Below are 17483 nucleotides of genomic sequence, written 5' to 3'. Positions count from 1 at the left end.
CACTTCAATGATTCAAAAACAAGGTTTCCTGTGAACATGCCGTGTTCGTTGCTCAGCTGTCGTTACACAAGATTTCACAATCAACTGCAGCTGTAGCAGTTTTGACACCAAAACAGAGGGGCTTATACCAGGATCACAATTTGTGAACCTCAACAACCAGGGATGTTTTTAGGATTTAAGGACAACTGGGACTTAGCCTGGATCTCTGTAGTGAGGGTGGGGGTGTGTGGCGGGGATCCTCTCCCGCATTTATTTATTTATTTATTTTTTTGATTGACGGACACTTTTTTGATGCCTTTTTATGGACTCTGGCAACTCGTTTACCTTGAAGTATATCTTAATCATGGAAAAATTGAAATGTGCACCTCAAACGCTGTTGTTCACGAAAAGACAGACCTTTATTAAACCCAAAGGTAATTTTTGTGCTACATTGTTCCAAAAATTACATTAACGTAAGAATAATATCAAATATGACATGAGTGTAAAATCTAAAGTGTAGAAGAAAACATGATATTGGTATTATTGTTCTCAGCTTGATGCCTTAGTTTTCCTTCCTGCTGCAGGAGGATGGGTAATTGCTAAAACAGTTAAATTTATTTATGTTAACATTATTGGTTTGCTTGTTTACTTATGTGATTTTTGGAGATATTACATAGACTTGCATTGATTTCCTGTGGACTCACCCTAATCCTAACCTTATCCAATACTTGTCTATTCCTAAACCTTCCGTTAACCTAACCCTGGCCTTGACCACTCACCAAAAAATCAGCGTTTTTCCAGTTTGGGACACAGCTTTTGTCCCCAGTTGCACCAGCCTTCCCCGGTTAACCGGAGTCTGAAATGCTGCTCCAAAAGTAGCTTAAATCAAACCCACACTCACAGTTAGTTTAGAGACTTATATTTATTTTGACAGGCTGTTATGTTATGCAGACTAACAAACATTCATACACATTATGTTTTTTCTAAAGCTTTTAAAATTCCACGCGGGGCTCCACTCAGATCATTTGAAAACGACAGAAATGACCTGGTGATGCTGATCTCAGCAACATGTCAACTGTTTTTACTTATAAAACTATGGAATTTGACAAAAAGAGACTAAGCCAGCAATAATTAATATTTCTCTGTTGTTTGGTGGAGACTTTGTGGCAAACTGGTTAAAATTAAACGTCGGTATCAATGTGTGTGTGTGTGTTTGTTCTCCTCCAGGTCGGGGCGTCCTGTCAGTTTCATGGTGGTCCTCAACACTCCAAACCCCCTTAGTAAGATCTCCTGGGTCAACCGTCTGCACTTGGCCAAGATTGCACTACGTAAGCACAAGCACACACACTCACACACACACACAGGCACACACACACCACAGAGAAAGGATTACTATGTCATTTTTTATTTAAACAGGATGATGTAATGCAATGAAATGTAATAACAATGTTTTAAGTCAGGGGCTCAGACACACCATCAGTGTTTGCTTCGCTCTATTGGCTAAGTGCACAACTGGTGTTCCCACTTATATAATCAGAGAAAAAACGCAACTCTCAACTGGGTCATCAGAAGTTTACATGCTGAGAAGAGAGGCAAACTATTTGAACAATGTCAAATTAATCACCTGTTCTAAAATGCCAGGTATGTATCGTGAAAATAAACATTTAAGCATCATTTAGGAAAGATTTTATTGCCATATGAGGACTTGAGACTACAAACCATGTCTACTAGGTCAGTCGAATTATTACCAATTATTTGTGAGCCTGAGTCTCCCTCTTTGAAATTTCACTGGTTGTAGAGACTCAGCAGTGGTCAACATTCATGAAGGAAGAGAAAGGCCAGACCCTGCCCAGCAGGGAGCAGCACAGTTCTGTTTTTTTTTTTTATCTTCCCTAACCTCTTCCCTCCCAACCCCTGCCTTCCTCTGCCCAGGCCTAAGCCTACTATGCAGTCTGACCACGCCGTCGTATAGGAGGTCTTCCTCTCTGGGCTTCATCAATGCGTGCTGTCATCCAGTGGCAAAAACAGAGATGGGACTACCGAGGACATTAATCTGCTTATTTGGCCATGATGGCACGCATATTCAACCCACTCACCACCCCAGTCCTCTTTTACCCATCCTCTCCTACTCCCCGTGTCGCCTTGAGCTCTCTTCCTTGTCACACACACTTTATTCTGGGTTTGTTGTGCATGCAGTATGTCTCTCAACACGCTGCACTTGTGTGTAGCTCCCATCGTATTGCTGTGGCTTCCTATATCCCAGAGGCCTTTGCTGTGAGCGTCAGCGAGAAACATTTAAGGTTTCGGAGGAAGTTATTGGTAGATTAGAGGACCAATTAAATGTCTTGCTTATATGAGTGGCCAGAGATGTCTCTGTCAGTGTCTTTAATAACCAACCATACACTCTTAGAAATAAGGGTTCCAAAATGGTTCTTCCTTAAGGTTCTATTCAGACTGATTTGCTTCTGAAGAACCTTTTTTGAACAAAGATTTTGTCAAGGGTTCTTTGTAAGACTGAGGATTCCATGAAGAACCCTTTTCACCCAAGGAGGGAAGAGTTCTTTAAGGATTGTCTGAATCCTTGAAGAACTCTTCTATCAAGGGTTTGTCAAGAGTAGAACCCCCCAGGTGGGTTCTAGATAAAACCCTTGGAATATAAAGTTTTTTTTCTGTAAAAGCCTCACAGTGTTTGTGTTTGGAACATTACACGGTTCTCTGTAGACACTCTCAGTTCGTTCTAGATAAAATCCTTGGAATATAACAACATTCTTGGTAGAACCCCTCCATGGGTTCTAGATGAAACCACTGGATTATACAAAGGTTCTTAGTAGAACCTGATAGGTGTGTTCTAGGTAAAACCCTTGAAACATACATAGCTTGACAATAGAGTGTGTTCTGTGGGTGTGCTCTTGATATAGAAAAGGTTCTTGGTAGAACCTCCTAGTGTGTTTTAAAACCATTGGAATATAAAAAGCTTTTTGGTAAAACCCCCTGGCATTGTTCTAGATTAAAACATACAGAATACAAAAAGGTTTTCCATAGAACCCCTTGGGTGGATTCTTGATAAAACACTTAGAATATAAAAAGATTCTTGGGTTCCTTTTGGCAGCCTGAGAAGTTGGAAAGATTCCGGGTAGAACCTCCAGAGAGGGTTCTTGGTGGATCCATTGCACCATAGAAGGGTTCTCTGTAGAACCTCTCCATAGGGGTTCTGGGTAAAGCCTTTCAGAGATGGTTCTGGTTCTAACCCATCATGTTGGATTCTAAGGTAAAACTCTCTGAAAGGCGTCCAAATGGAACGTTTACAGAAAGTGCTAACAGGAACCAAAACAGATTCTCCTATGGGAACGAGCCAAAGAACCATGTATGGTTCTAGTCAGCATCTGAGCGGGTCAGACACTCAGGCTGAACTGTGTTCAAGAGGTTTTCAGTTCACAGAAGTTTTCCTCTGCTGCATCTTGAGATTCTTCATCCTGGCACATTCCAATAAAAACAGAAAACACACGGACACAGTGGATTTCCTCTCTCAGTGGGGGTATGGAGGTGCATGAAGCACACAATGCATCTGTAGCCTCTCAAGTAGAGCTTGCTGTATATGGTTCGTGTCAGAGTGGCATCAAAAACATCAGGCTGAGTGCAAAGGATGCTGTGGCTGCAGTGAAGCGCAGCATCCCCAGCCTTCCCTTGTTGCTCACACCTTTATCAGCATCACAGCAGGCGTACTGATGAGGACGGTGGCATAGTTATAGCATGCAGCTCGCCTCTCTTATGGCCGCTGTGTGGACATGGGTGATATTCAAAGCCAAATCATGCAAGTTATCCATAGCTGTCACACGGACCAGGAGCCTCTGTGCTGCATTCAGGTTTACGGAGACCATGAATATCAAGCACGAGTCGCAGAGGATAAAATAAACAGCGGAGGATCACAAGTATGTCATTGTAATTTATTTGCCATTCACTTGGAAAGAAAACACCAAATAAACATTTATTAAATTTACTCGCTTTCTTAGGATCTTACACCTGTGGAAAACGCAGCCTGAACACCCTGAAGACAAAAGATGGAATGCTATCAAAATGTAAATATTGCGCATTGCTTTCACTCTCACGTTGACTGACTCTGTAATGACACAACTGTCAGCACCAATCTGTCTTTGTCATGCTATCCTACTACTACCTCGTAGCCTCGAGCGCTTGTCGCAGACATGATATTCCTGTGTGTTAAGATCAATGTGAAATCTTTGCCTTTCTGAAAAATTTGCAGTCCGTCCGTTGATCAGGGGAAACTGACGCATCTAAGTAGGGACAGGAACCAAGAATCAGAACTGCTGAGAATCTGATCTGAATCGATTCATTACAATCTAATGCCTCTGAGCTTATCAATTCCTTTTATCAATGCCAGCACTTTTTTCTGACAGTTGCACATTGCCAATGCAGATCTTATTATGACTTAGGGTTAGAAGGTAGGTTAACTCAATTAATGTGAATTACTATCATTAAAATACCCTCTGCTCTCTGTCTGTGGACAGGCTGTTAAACCAAACTCAGTTCAAAAACCAGCTGTTTTATGGTAGGACCATCTTTTTTCATAGAAAAACTTTATTTACACCATTGCTAAGACTCTTTTCTGACTCACTTCGATCCACAGACACAATCGGTACACGTCATTTACTGAGTAACATCATTAACTAACCTGTAATGACGCCACAGATGTACACTAAATGTATTGACCAGCCCAGTCTCGCAGTTTACCCTTTTCATCCTCTCTGTGGATGGCCTGAAGCCACCGATATCCTCTTTTACTGTCCTTCACACTTTGGGGAAGTAAGAAAAAAGTAGTTAACTGGGTTTGAGGTGCAAAATGCAACCGCGCTCGTTCCCTCCAGGATCTGTGCCCAAGCACACTGCAAAACAATGACGTCAAACTCATGCTGCTACACTGTTGGAAACTTGTAAAAAGGCGTCATAATGGAGAGGAAGAAACGGTCCAAAGAGTAGCTTCATTTCATGGATAAAGATGACAAGAGTACTAGTTGCAGTGTCTGTAAAATGATGATTTCAATTAAAGGTGATAACAGCAACAATATGCCTAAATATTTCTCCGTGCAACATGCTCAAATTTCAGGAATGTCATTTATTTGAGATTGCCTCCCAACCAAGCGGCACATCCAATAAATATCCTAATAACATTAGCACCATGCAGGCAGGCTTAAGCTGGGCCCAGACCACAGCCGGTTTGGGCAATGTACCTCAGATTCACCCCTCCTGAGAATCGAAGGGAGAAATCAGGTCTTTTCCATCGGTCAGTAACGAAGTTCAGCCCAAGATTATCAGGTAATTTGAGGAGTTTACAGATTCAATCTTAAACCTCCTGTCTGCTCGTAGACTCATCTGGGATACCCTGATAATTTTCATGGTTGATATTTCCGAGTAAAGAACTGGATGATTACGTCAGCATTTTCAGAGCGTGACGATAAATACTCAATCAGACAGACAAATCTACTTGGACACAGGAGCAGCTGAGCAGCTGAGCAGCTGACGATGTTGTGCCCTTGATGCTAACACTAGCTAGGCTGCTACTGCTGAAGATATTAAAACGGACGGTTGGCCATACCTTCCAAACATTTCCTCATCCAGACTCTTAAATCCATCTGCCTTTTTTCTCACTGCAAAGCGTTACTCCAGCAAGCTGTTGCACCACATTAGCCTCCACTTTGTTTATATCTGCTTCCCCAAGAGGTCACGTAAGATCGCGCTCCCTCTGGCATGATTGTCTTAATAATATCCTGTAGTGTGTGATGCGCAATTATTTTCAAATTTTGTAGTGTGTGTGTGTGTGTGTGTATGAAGAAAATCTATGAAGGTTCTGCTCATGCACATGATGCAACCAGATTTCAAAATCGGTTAAGATTTTAAAACTCCTGTAAGTCTGATCTTTCTTCAACTTAGAAATTCTAAATGAAAAGAAATGCTGTACAAATATTCTCTTATTACATCCATTTTAGATGATGACAGGCAGACTGTTGCTGCAGTTTGCTCTCAGGCTACATCCAGCTTGACTAAAATTGATCAGGGCTCAATAAGGGAATCTATGAAGAGTCTGACCAATAAGCAGAATCTATATTGACACAGGTAACAATAAAATCTTATCAGAGGCTGCAAAATTTTAGGAATTTAAACCAACACTGCTGTCCAGGACAAGTTACCATGAGAGAAACAGTAAAATAAGCTTTGATCCCTCCGTCAGCAGCGCGACAAGCAGCCAAGTGTAAGAAGAACAGGCTTCGAGGTGCAAAGAAAGGTAATAAAATAGCCGAGCAAAGGACATGAAATAAAATACGAAGCTGAGTGAAATACAGAGACCTTTTAGAGCAAGTGGAGTAAAGAGGGAGGGGATTACAGAGAACCCCCTGCTGCAGTCAAGACATCAAACAATTAGATGATTTCTATACATCAAGCTCAAGACTCAGATTTGTGCAGTGGGGCTGCCGAGAGAATAAAGAGCATCTTTCAACCAGAAGAGAATCTTTTACTCAGATATTGATTCACTCATTGTCTGTTAAAATGATTGACAATAAGTGTGTAAACAAGTGTATGGTGTTTCCTCGAATTATCTGGAAACATTCACACTAAATTAATGTGCATTTTCTTTCATAGTATGATTATATATTTACAAAGCATGGAATTTATATTTAACCCTTTGATACACGCCGGAGACTTTAAACCCCTTGACATTTAATCTTTAGATGCCGGGTTTCATGTTTCACGCAATCTTCTCTCTTTTGCCAAGATGCAATTATAGTAACTCTCATATCATGGATCATGTATAGTATCATATATCTCCGCAGTTTTAAAGTCCCTGCAATCCTCACTAACCACAACAATACAGAGTGAGAGAGATAGCATTGATTGGTTTAGAACTTGAAAGGTAGAAAGAAAAAGGTTGTACTTTATTGTGTATCCAAGGTCCTTTCATGTTTACCTCCCTCTCAAGTGGCTTATATGACTTTATACACGTATTCATAGTCGACAGCCCACGCAACATCAGTCCTCCACATCCACAATCACACATAGCCTCATAAACTGAGCATAAAGGTTATAAACATGCAAAAAAAAAACAGCTTTGTTACTTGAACTGAGTGACAAAACTTTTATTAGACACATGAAGCAAATGAGCTGCATTTTTTTTTTCTTTTTACATCTCCTCTCTTCTGTGCGGGGGCGGAAGCTTGACCCGAGGTTTTTACCTTTAGCCTATATCATTATTATGTTATGTATAATCAGCTATATTGTTGAAAAATAATTTAGTCAGAGCGAGGGCACTGAAATAGGACTGTGTGTCTTATTCATACTCAGAAAAGTTGTTTTATGTGTATAAAAACGCTGCCTGCAGCAGAGAATTTTAAAGGTTGAGTAGTGAATGCAGGTGTGTGTATAACACACAGCACATTTCTCTGCCTCAACTTTCTCCTTTTTTAGTGTCAAACTGTAACTGTGAAGTAATGTGTGACAGCCCGTATCTGGTTCTAAATACACATGATCTATTATTTATTTTTATTAAAAAGAATTTTGGGATATTCCAGATAACAGGGCTGGCAACAAGACAGGCAGTTAGACAGGGATTACAATACAGAGGTGGTTTTCTTTTCAGCTCTACTTGAGCTAACTAGCTAATGCTAGGTACAGATAAAAGTGGAAAGAAATTAGCCCCCCTTAACAACAAGTAAGCTAGTTAACCACTATCTGTCCATCAGGTAACACTGCAAGCTAAGTCACCTTGGTACTGTAATCTGTCGTCAAACTGTCCCCCATATGCCATTTTCTTTCTAAATTTGGTGCATTTTTTCTTTTTGGATCCTCAAAGAATAAGTCAACTTTTCTGTTTTTAAGTATTCCCAGAATCATTCCATGCCAATCTTCCGTGTAGGTGATATTGGATTTAGCCACTTTCAAGTGATTTTTTTTTACTTGCCACCAAAACGGCCTGCAGGAGGTTTTATTGCTCCTCGGTTTCAAACTAAAAACATGGCCCTGTTGAAAGGTCTCCAAATTCGACGGTATTTGAGTCTTGGATACCCCTCTTAAAAATGTGTGAATCCTTTCTCAAATTAAAAAACAAATTGGGACGGTTCCTTAATATGGAAATGTTTTGCCTCCACTCAAGCTGCTTCAGAGGTCCCTATTTCTGCTTTTTTCAAGATTTGTCATTTTTAAATCTCTGTGATATTTAAAATATTTTACCCTGAAATAAATGAATAAATAAAACGTACAGTGACGTTAACATTATCAGAATATGTGAACGACTCAACTATGATTTTAAAAAGTCAGAAAGAACTGTAGAAATCCGAGTTATTTGCTGCAGCATTTAGATCACGTCTCATACTCATGATAGCACTTCCACAGCAGCAGTGTGACACGCTGGTACTCATCGAATCGTTCATTTAAAAACAAATGGTTGAGATGAGGGCGGGGTGATGGATTTCATTGAGTCCCTTGGGGAAATAGATCAGCACCAACCTGGTCAGGATGACAATTACATGTTAATTGTATTACACCCACACTTTGCCTTCCCATTTAACCAAATGTAATTACAATAAGCGAGTTGTTGATTTAATTTCACGGATGGCGTACTGTCACCGAGGCTTCCTCGTCATTGCAGGCGGAGGCAGGCCTGCCCTGTGCTCAGGGGAGACCTACAGTCGAATCAGCATTTCAAACGCACCGAACCATGGGCTTGTTTAGTTTGAAATGGGCGCCGGGCTCCGAAATGTCCCTGAATGGTGGACACCACAAATAGCTAATGTTCTCATGCATGATTTAGTGAGTGATTAGACATCACAAAACTCATTTTCCCAGACCCATCTTCACACCAGTGTTTATCCTGTTACCTCCATTTAGAGGAAACAGCGATATCCCACTGCTGTACTTCACAGCCTTCTCCGAGCCACATGTGTGAATATCAGTGCCTTTTAGAGACATTCCTGCATGCCGTATTAAAGTCCTATCAGTGCATTGCCCATTAACAATGCCTTGTTAATGCTGTGAGGTTCTCTGAACCCATTTTGCACCTTGAGCATAACATTTTGCAGCCCATGCTTGCCCTGTGAAGATAAACTATTTTTTTTAAGTTAAGCAAGTTCATGCCTGGGCTGCGTGTAAATTTTTCAGTCGACTGCATTTGTAATGATTGAAAACAAACGTTTTGAGTCAAATAAGCTTAATATTAATTCAATTGTACTTGAGAAAACTTAAATAAGCTTAAGGTATTAAGTTGATTCAACAAATGTTCAGTCACACTGAAAAAACATTACCAACAAATTTGATTTCCTTTTAAATTTTCTCATTTTGAGGAGTTAATTCTTCATTTCACAGAAATGTCGGAGCTAAAAATTGTCAAGAACTTTGATATCAATGCTAAAAATTGTAAATAACTCCTATGTCAATGTATAAAATTGCAAAGAAACCTGATATCAATGCAAAACAAAGTCAAGAACCCCAATAACAAGGCAAAAAGTTGTCAAGAACCCCTATATCAATCCAAAAAATCATATAGAACCCTGATATTAATACTGAAAATTACCAAGAATCCTTGCTAAAAATATTAAAGAACCCCAAGGTCCCAAGGTTAATGATTTGAATAAACTGTAGAATACATTCATTCAAGTCATCATTTCAAGTTCTTCAAGCAAGAAGATCTCATGTTTATAAGTTTTGAAGTGTTCTGAAATCAAATACAAATCTGAAGATTAATTAACTTGAATAAAGCTTGAATATTTATGTTAAGTTAATGAGAAAAGATTAGTTGACTCCACAAAGTTCCTATGGATTTATGTATGCGCATGTATAACTCTTTCACAGTGTGGTGGTGGTTTTTAGAAAAGTTTAACTGGAGATCTTCACATTTCAGCAGGATGTTGAAGCTGGTAGTCGGGCTTTTACATGTTATAATATGGCAGCCAAGCCCGATAAGACACATTCCCAGTAAACAGCATTTGTCACTCTGTGTGTGCATGTGGTGTAGTTATGAGGCCTTGAAATAGAAAGTGAGAATTACCCCACGGTGGTGCTTCGCCAGGAGCCCCAGGGTCCATTAATAACCTGGTGTGCCACTGCATCTTTCATGCCTCTCCGAGTGGCCCTAGTGTTTCTGAAGGGTTTTCGCGAAATAGCCAGAAGCATTGCCTAATTAATGGACTTTCTCACTGCAGAATTAATTGCTTCCTACCATGCAGTCCCAGCCCTTTCAGACAGGGTTAAGGCTGCAGACTTTGATGGCCCTCACAAGAAGAACAAGAGGCCGTCAAATCATGAGAGATTGCTGCTGAGACGTTGGAGGCAGAAGCAGAGGAATGAATGTGGGCAAAGATGTCGAGGGTGTGTGGGAGTGTGTGTGTGTGTGTGTGTGTGTGTGTGTGTGTAAACGGGTAGGTGGGGGCTGGCGGTGGGAAGGCAGGGGGGGTGAAAGGATGATTGAGACAAGCAATCAGTCCCACTGCAGGGAACACAGGGCAGGCAGGGGGCTGTTGCCTGTGGTTACACTGCTAAGCGTGCCGGTCTTTCTCTTTTTCCCTCGCAACACGGATCAATAGATGAGTGGAGTGCGGCTTGGAGGTTCTGGCACACACTCTGACACACCTTCTTAATCCACTGTGTGATAACCTGTGCCATGCCGATGTATACCACACAGGAGACAAGCGAGGAAGGGGGGTGGGGGGGGTGCAAAATTCACCCTGCTGCTCGGGCTTTAGGCGAGACGGCGAGGGCTTTACTTCCATTAGCCCAGGGATTCAGATCGCTTGGTTCCTATTTTAACTGATTTTGTTGCGTCTGTTCAAATAACAAGGGCTAATATGCGCCCGTCATCTTTTTGTTTTGTGCTGTTAAAGTATTTCTACTCAATAAAGAATTCCTTTGATAACACTTTTAATATAAACATTCAATAGAAGCCTCCCCCTCACAGAAGAGACGATCACTCAGTATGTGCTGGAAGGCTTTTCCCTTAGCCCTAAAATTAATCTGTCAGACAGCAAAGATTATCTCCCTATCTCGCTGTGTTCAAACATGGGAAATGTTTATGATAAGTAAACATTATCACGGATTTAATTAACAGATCCCACACTCGCATTGATCCATGGGAAATATCAATTGCACTGGTGTATTTAATTAGTTTATATCTTTGCCCTTTGTGTCACTGGGGTTGATAGAGCGCCATGCTCTGCAAATTAATCTTCATCAGCAAAAGACTTGAAACAAAAGCATGATTGGAATAAAGAAAGTGAGAAACCGAATCCCCCTACTTGGTATTCCAGACGTGCACCTTCACAAATGATGTTATACATAGTTATTGTACAGTAGCCGAGGCTGAGCACACAGTAGATAAAACTGACCTTAACCTTTAGCTTGTGGAAGCTCATCATTCACAGAGATTGCCTTTAATTAACACAGTAGATAAATAAACTGCAGCACAGGGGGACTCACTTTCATTTCTCAAAACATAATAAAAACAAGTAATGTTACTGCATTTGTAAATATGACATAGAACTTTTTGTTTTCACTTATTTAAGACTGTTACCATAGGGAATAGTTTTGACTGTAGTGTCTCTTTTTCTCTGGTATAAATAATTTAGCAGTGTTTTACATCATTTTAAGAGCTTTATTCATGGTGGACATAATGCAGAATGACAATATATCTACTTTGCTATAAATTCAGATAAATTGCAGAACCATCATGAGGGACTGATATATATTTAAGTAGTTTAAGGCATTGTCTACACCATACAGACAGTTTTGAAAACAGATATTTTCCCCCGTCTTTGTTTTAAGAATATCTATATAAATTAGTGAAGTCAAGTCAATTATATAGCACCAAATCATAACAGAAGTTGTCTCAGTGCAGGTATATAGAACAGGTCTACACTAGACTATTGTTAATATTATTTACAAAAGACCAAACGATTCCCACCAAGAGCAGGCACTAAGTTAACAGTGGCAAGGAAAAAACTTCTTTAAAGAGGCAGAGACAAGAATGCAAAACTAATTAGAAATGTTCAAACAAGCATGCCAAGGCCAGCGCATGTGAAAGATTCTGACATTGTGAGCATTTGTAGCGAGCTCATTTTCCTTTGATGGTAGTAACGTAAAAACACAAACAATAGTAAATCATTTTTATTCATCTAACACCTATTTCTTCACCTTTATTGGTAGTCCATCATTGTTGCTGTTGTTTCAGGCATGTGCTCATTACACAAAACAAAAATGGGCACGCTCAATTTGAGATGATGACCTTCCAGACGCTCCATTTTACATATACATACTGAAATCGCAGTTTGTAATTGTACAACATGTACAACTTGTAAAAGAGGTCACTCAGTAGAGTGCAGTACTTTACCAGGGAACCCAAAGAGAATATTTGAAGTAACCCCTTTCTAATCGCCAACATTTTGATCAACTGAAATTTAAGTACATATTTTTTCTCAGGAAGAGGAAGCAAAAGATTAGAATTACATTTTTTGGTAGTTAATTTAATATATAACTGGTTAACCCCAAACATTGCAAGTTGGTAGTGCTTGTTTTAGCATAGCGGTGACCTGTGATGACCTGTGGCCAGCAGTTAAGAAGAGTAAGGACTCAGTGGTCAGTACAGGTTATATGTAGCTTTTATGTAGGTAATTCAAGGTTTCTACAAAAATATCAACCACTGCAACCACGAGAGGTACTTGAGTGTACAGTTCTAAATGTGCAAAAAAGATTTTTGGCTGATGGGTCCAGTAGTATGCAAGATTAACTGTGGACAAGCTCTGTTGATCACACATGCAGCCTCATGCCTGGCAGAGCTCCAGATCTGCACTAGAAAGCACTTAATGGCCTAAAACGCTGTTTGTGCATGGATGAAAGGGCAAAATGTAGATGAAAATGTTCAAGTCAGGAGAAGGCTCTACGGTAATATTAAGAGTGGTTACATTTTGTAACCCTAGTTCTGTGAATTCTGGTTCACTAATCCAGTGGCCTCTCTTCAGAAGATTTGGTCAGATGTGCAGCAGTAGTGCTATCATATGCACTGGTGGAAGCTAGGAGTTTCAACTGTGTATCCAGCACTTTTAGCTATTTATTTAGACTTTTCTGCTTTCTTGCTAACTAGTTTTCACATGCTTTAAGTCAGAATATGCCGTTCAGGTGTAACAAGTAATTCAGGATGGTGGAAGCCACATCAGTTGCAGTGGTTTTATCTGATCTGCTCGTTTACTGATTAGTCTAACAGTCAATATACTAAAGATCACATCAAGTCTCACCCGTTTGTAATGGTGCTTGTGTGTTTGGTTTTATTCAAAACACGAATATGTGTTGTTTTTTTAAACTAAATCATAGTTTCTCTTTCTCCAGTGTGTCGCTCATCGAGAATAACTACAATAATCTAACAGTCCACTGTCCTCCAAGCACGACAGTCCATCCATTACCAGGCACTGGAAAGTTAGAAGTGGATGTAACTTCAGTTGAGCACGAAAATAGATCTGTAATGGATGTGAACCATCTTTATATTGGTTTAATTTGTGCACTCTCTGCAAAATCAGGTGGTAGCTTGCCCTGTGAAAGCCCGCTGCTCTCCTCCCTGTGAACCAAGAAAAAAAGGGGCTAGCTGAGCATGTAATTATAGAACATACTAACACAACTGTTGCATCCAGGCAGGTTTAAATTAATGTGTGCCTCAGCCTGCATGTCTTGTCATTTAGGTGCTTTATTGATGTGTCAAACCACCCAGGTGAGCTTACGGTCAAGCTAAGCTGGTGGTGTGCTTGTGTGTGTGTGTGAGTACGTAAGTGTGAATGAGTGTGTGAGTGTTACAGTTTTGCCTAGATAATGGTATGATAAGACTGTCTGCATACAGGAGGAGGCATGTTATTTCCTGGTCTACGGCGAGCCAAGGTGATGCACATGACTCCTTGGTTTGGTGGCAACTTATTGATATAAATGTTAATAATGTGGGACCCAAACTGCATCATAGTCTTATGCCTCTTTGCCAGTCTCTTCAGTATAATGCTGTATTTCGTTAAAGATTGCTTCAATAATGCAGAGTTCGCCTCTGACACCTGTGTGAAGCAGTTTTAAGAACAGACCTTGTGCCATTTTTTTTTTTTGTAATCCATGAAATCTATTTTGCCTGTGACTGTTTTCTGACCGTGTTTTTGTATGAGGATGTAGACAAGTGGAGAATATATTATCTCTGTGGTTGTTGTTTTCAGGGAATCTGCTTTGGCATGCTTAGGCCTTATTTTTTTCCCACAGGATGAGTTAAGATTTAATTTCATTATGAAGCCCAATCCCATTTGTTTTTTTTTTTTTATCTCTTTAAGATGTTTATACAGGAAGCATATGCGCATCATTCAGTTTCCTTTGCAGTTTTCTGACAGCACATTAATAGTTATCAGCCACTCCATGAAACTGTGGTGTTGCAGTTGTTGTAATTGCAACAACTTGTCTGCAAAATGGCCGATCATTGTAGCTTTCCATGAGTTCCACCAATCATTGCAGTCTCATGCACAAATTTGGGGGGGGGGGGGGGGGCTATAGTTATCATCTCAGATAGCAGCACTTGCATTCATGTCTTGATTTAGTGTCTAAATAATGCAAGATGAACGTGAAGGTTATTGTCAATACTTTTTTGCGCCATCACCCAGAAAACGATAAGAAACGTTAAGAGCAGCGATCAGTAACAAACGAGAGGGGTTGAGTGACACACATCGCAGCATTTGACAACTTAAACCAACTCTGTGGTGAAGAAAATCACTCTCTGCACAGTCTGTTTTACCTCAAAAACTCTGTGGCCACTCTGTGTCTTTGACAGCAATTGCTTTCACTGAGCTAACAGCAGAGAGGCTGCTTTCCGCCGCTGGAGACATAACGTTAAAAACAACACAGCGGAGCATTTCGCCTCCACCTCATTTTGTTATTCTCGTACAGACAGGAGACTGTAGGATGCTTTCTACTTAATACAGTCATTAATTAATAGAGTTAACAATTTAAAATGAAAAGGCTGCAGACCATTTAATTGCCAGTTGTGTTTCATATTGTATTTCAGTGGAACTGAAGCAGGAGACAGACAAACAAATTGGACAAAAAGATTCCCACCCCTAAATGTGACGTGCATCGTGTTTACCTGTTAACCAGGCTACTTCTTGAGTTTAGGTGAGGATGGCTGAATGGGAGCGGCTGCAGATGGATATAATCTCACTGGCACCCGCTGTCTCAAAAGTCTAAAGCTTTAATGCATCAAGAAGCATCAGTGATCGTTTTCTCATCGCATCTTAGCCCTCTGAATTTCGAATTGAATCGTGAGGCACCAAGAGATTCACGCTCCTGGCACAAACTTCATACACGTTCGTCTCAATGAACAAACTCACTGTTTTATTATTTATTGTGTTTGTGTTTTTCTGATTTTTTTTTTGTTTTTTGTTGTCACGAGCACTGAAAAGAACATGCATTTATCAACTCTCTGTGCAGTTTTATATTTTATAATTTTGTGTGAGCTCTAAAAACATTTTTGCTTCTTTGTGGAACACCCGCCAGGTGCATTTTTTCATTTACAAATAAAGTGTATTTTGTTAGAATTTTCTGTAATGCGGAGCCTCTTTGGTGAGGTTACTTTGAACGCCCAGAACAGAATGGTGTAATTCTCCATGGAACAGGTTGTCTTTGACTGTTGATGAATTATACAAAAACAATTGCAATTTCTTCTTCTTCTTCTTCTTCTTCTTCTTCTTCTTCTTCTTTTTTTTTTTTTTTTTTTTGCAATTTTCACTTGCTCCTGCAATTTCATAGCAAAAATTACCAAAAAACATCACAATGTGCATTTAGATAAGCCGCTGTGAAATCAATCCCCAAAAAAGCCCATGAAATCCTGGAGGGACTGAATTACACTGAGTAATTTTGTATTGACTCAGGTGCTTATGAATGAAATTAGGCCTGTATTTACTGAAGGCAGTATGTTATACTCTGTACTGTTAAAGACGTGTGTGTGTTTTAAATTTGACTTCTTTTAACCGCTCGTATTTCTTAGCAGAAAAAAGCCTCATTATGTGGAATCAGCTTTACAGTTTGCTGTATGTGGAATCCATATTCTGAGCCTTTACACTCGACTAATTGACCGCCAACATGCAAAATAACCAGTTCATTGTATTACTCGAAATATAACTTATGCCTTTGATTTTTATTGTATCCGACTGTTGGCTTTAGTGGCTTTGCTGCAGTCTGCTGCCCGTGTCGACACACTTCCGCCATTTGACACTAATTGGTATATATTGGGAGCCGCGGTAAATTGCATGTCCTAGGCCCCTACTTGTAATTACCATTAGAAGGCTGACATGTTTCTTTTTTTATTTTATTTTAGTCGGTAAGTCCTATTTATGGTAAATCCAACATGATGTGAATGTATTATGAGGTAGAATTCACAGGGCACTGGGAAAACATATGAAAAACAGTTCTCAGTGATGTCTTCATTTCCTACAGCCGCTAAAATTAAAGAATAATGAAGTCAGGGAGTATTTTACATGTAGTGACTTGAAGGAAAAGATGAGCATGCATACTTGGCTGAACCTAATATATATAAATATAGTTATTTCTAAGGAATTGCAAGGAATTTTTAGTTTCCCCCCAAATTAATCTTAGTTCTTAGCAGCACGCCCTACAAAATTTCTTTGTGACACGTTTCACATACTGCTATGGAAATCAAATTTTCACCATTTCCAGGCAGTGTATTTTAACAAACTCCTGCAGAAGTTATCTGGTTGACTTCAAATGGTCCACCCTATGGTGTCCAATCAAATCTAACACCCACGAGATGAAAAGTTATTAAAACCTCGAGTTTGCATTGAACGGTGTGGCCGTAGAGAATTTTGATGTTTTGCCATGAAACAGCAAGTTGCTGTGACTTGAATAGAGCTGGACAAGAATCTGGACACTGCCATTTATCAGTCTGTGGTTTAAACATTGCACAAAATTAACCACTGCCTCTCAGTCTTTGAGAATTGATAAAGTATTGCAAAACATTATATTACAATACTCAAATGTACTGATATTTTCTTACACCTGTAAACTTGAGTGTAGGTGGTCAGATCTGCCCCAGACTTCACATGTTTAATAAGAGTCCCGGCCTACAGACATGTATATAATATTAATAAATAATACTGTGAGGAGCTCCTTCTAGCAGATTGATCACATCCAGCTCAATTTGATCAGAATTTGATGATGATTTATTGTGAAGCACCGTGGCATATTTCAGTGTTTTGTTATGAAACAGGAAGTTATTGTAACTTGAGTGAAGATGGTCGAATCTATCCCAAGTTTCCCATATTTGATAAGAGTCCCGGGACACAGGAAGTAAGCCTTTTTTTTTTTATTCATATGTCATTTTCATGGTGAGGTCTACACTTGATGTACTGGAACATGAAGTATAATAAGTGGGTGTTGCCGAGTGCCACATAGTGGACACAGGAAATGACACTGAACTCTGCACA

The 17483-nt window shown here is 39.8% G+C and overlaps 1 protein-coding gene across 3 annotated transcripts in view; it reads left to right on the top strand.

The window, feature by feature from the left end:
• arhgef10la (Rho guanine nucleotide exchange factor (GEF) 10-like a) overlaps positions 1-17483 on the top strand; it is a 181937-nt gene that overhangs the window by 99881 nt on the left and 64573 nt on the right. For all 3 annotated transcript variants that reach the window (XM_084739346.1, XM_084739337.1, XM_084739330.1), the window contains one exon: positions 1207-1307. In XM_084739346.1, coding sequence (XP_084595472.1) covers positions 1207-1307 — 101 coding nt within the window. The remainder of the gene's footprint in view (positions 1-1206; positions 1308-17483) is intronic.

This window comes from Lutjanus erythropterus, chromosome 2, assembly GCF_056507025.1.
Source record: "Lutjanus erythropterus isolate fLutEry1 chromosome 2, fLutEry1.hap2, whole genome shotgun sequence".
NCBI classification, from domain to species: Eukaryota; Metazoa; Chordata; class Actinopteri; order Lutjaniformes; family Lutjanidae; genus Lutjanus; species Lutjanus erythropterus.
This window is presented reverse-complemented; position numbering and strand designations above follow the sequence as displayed.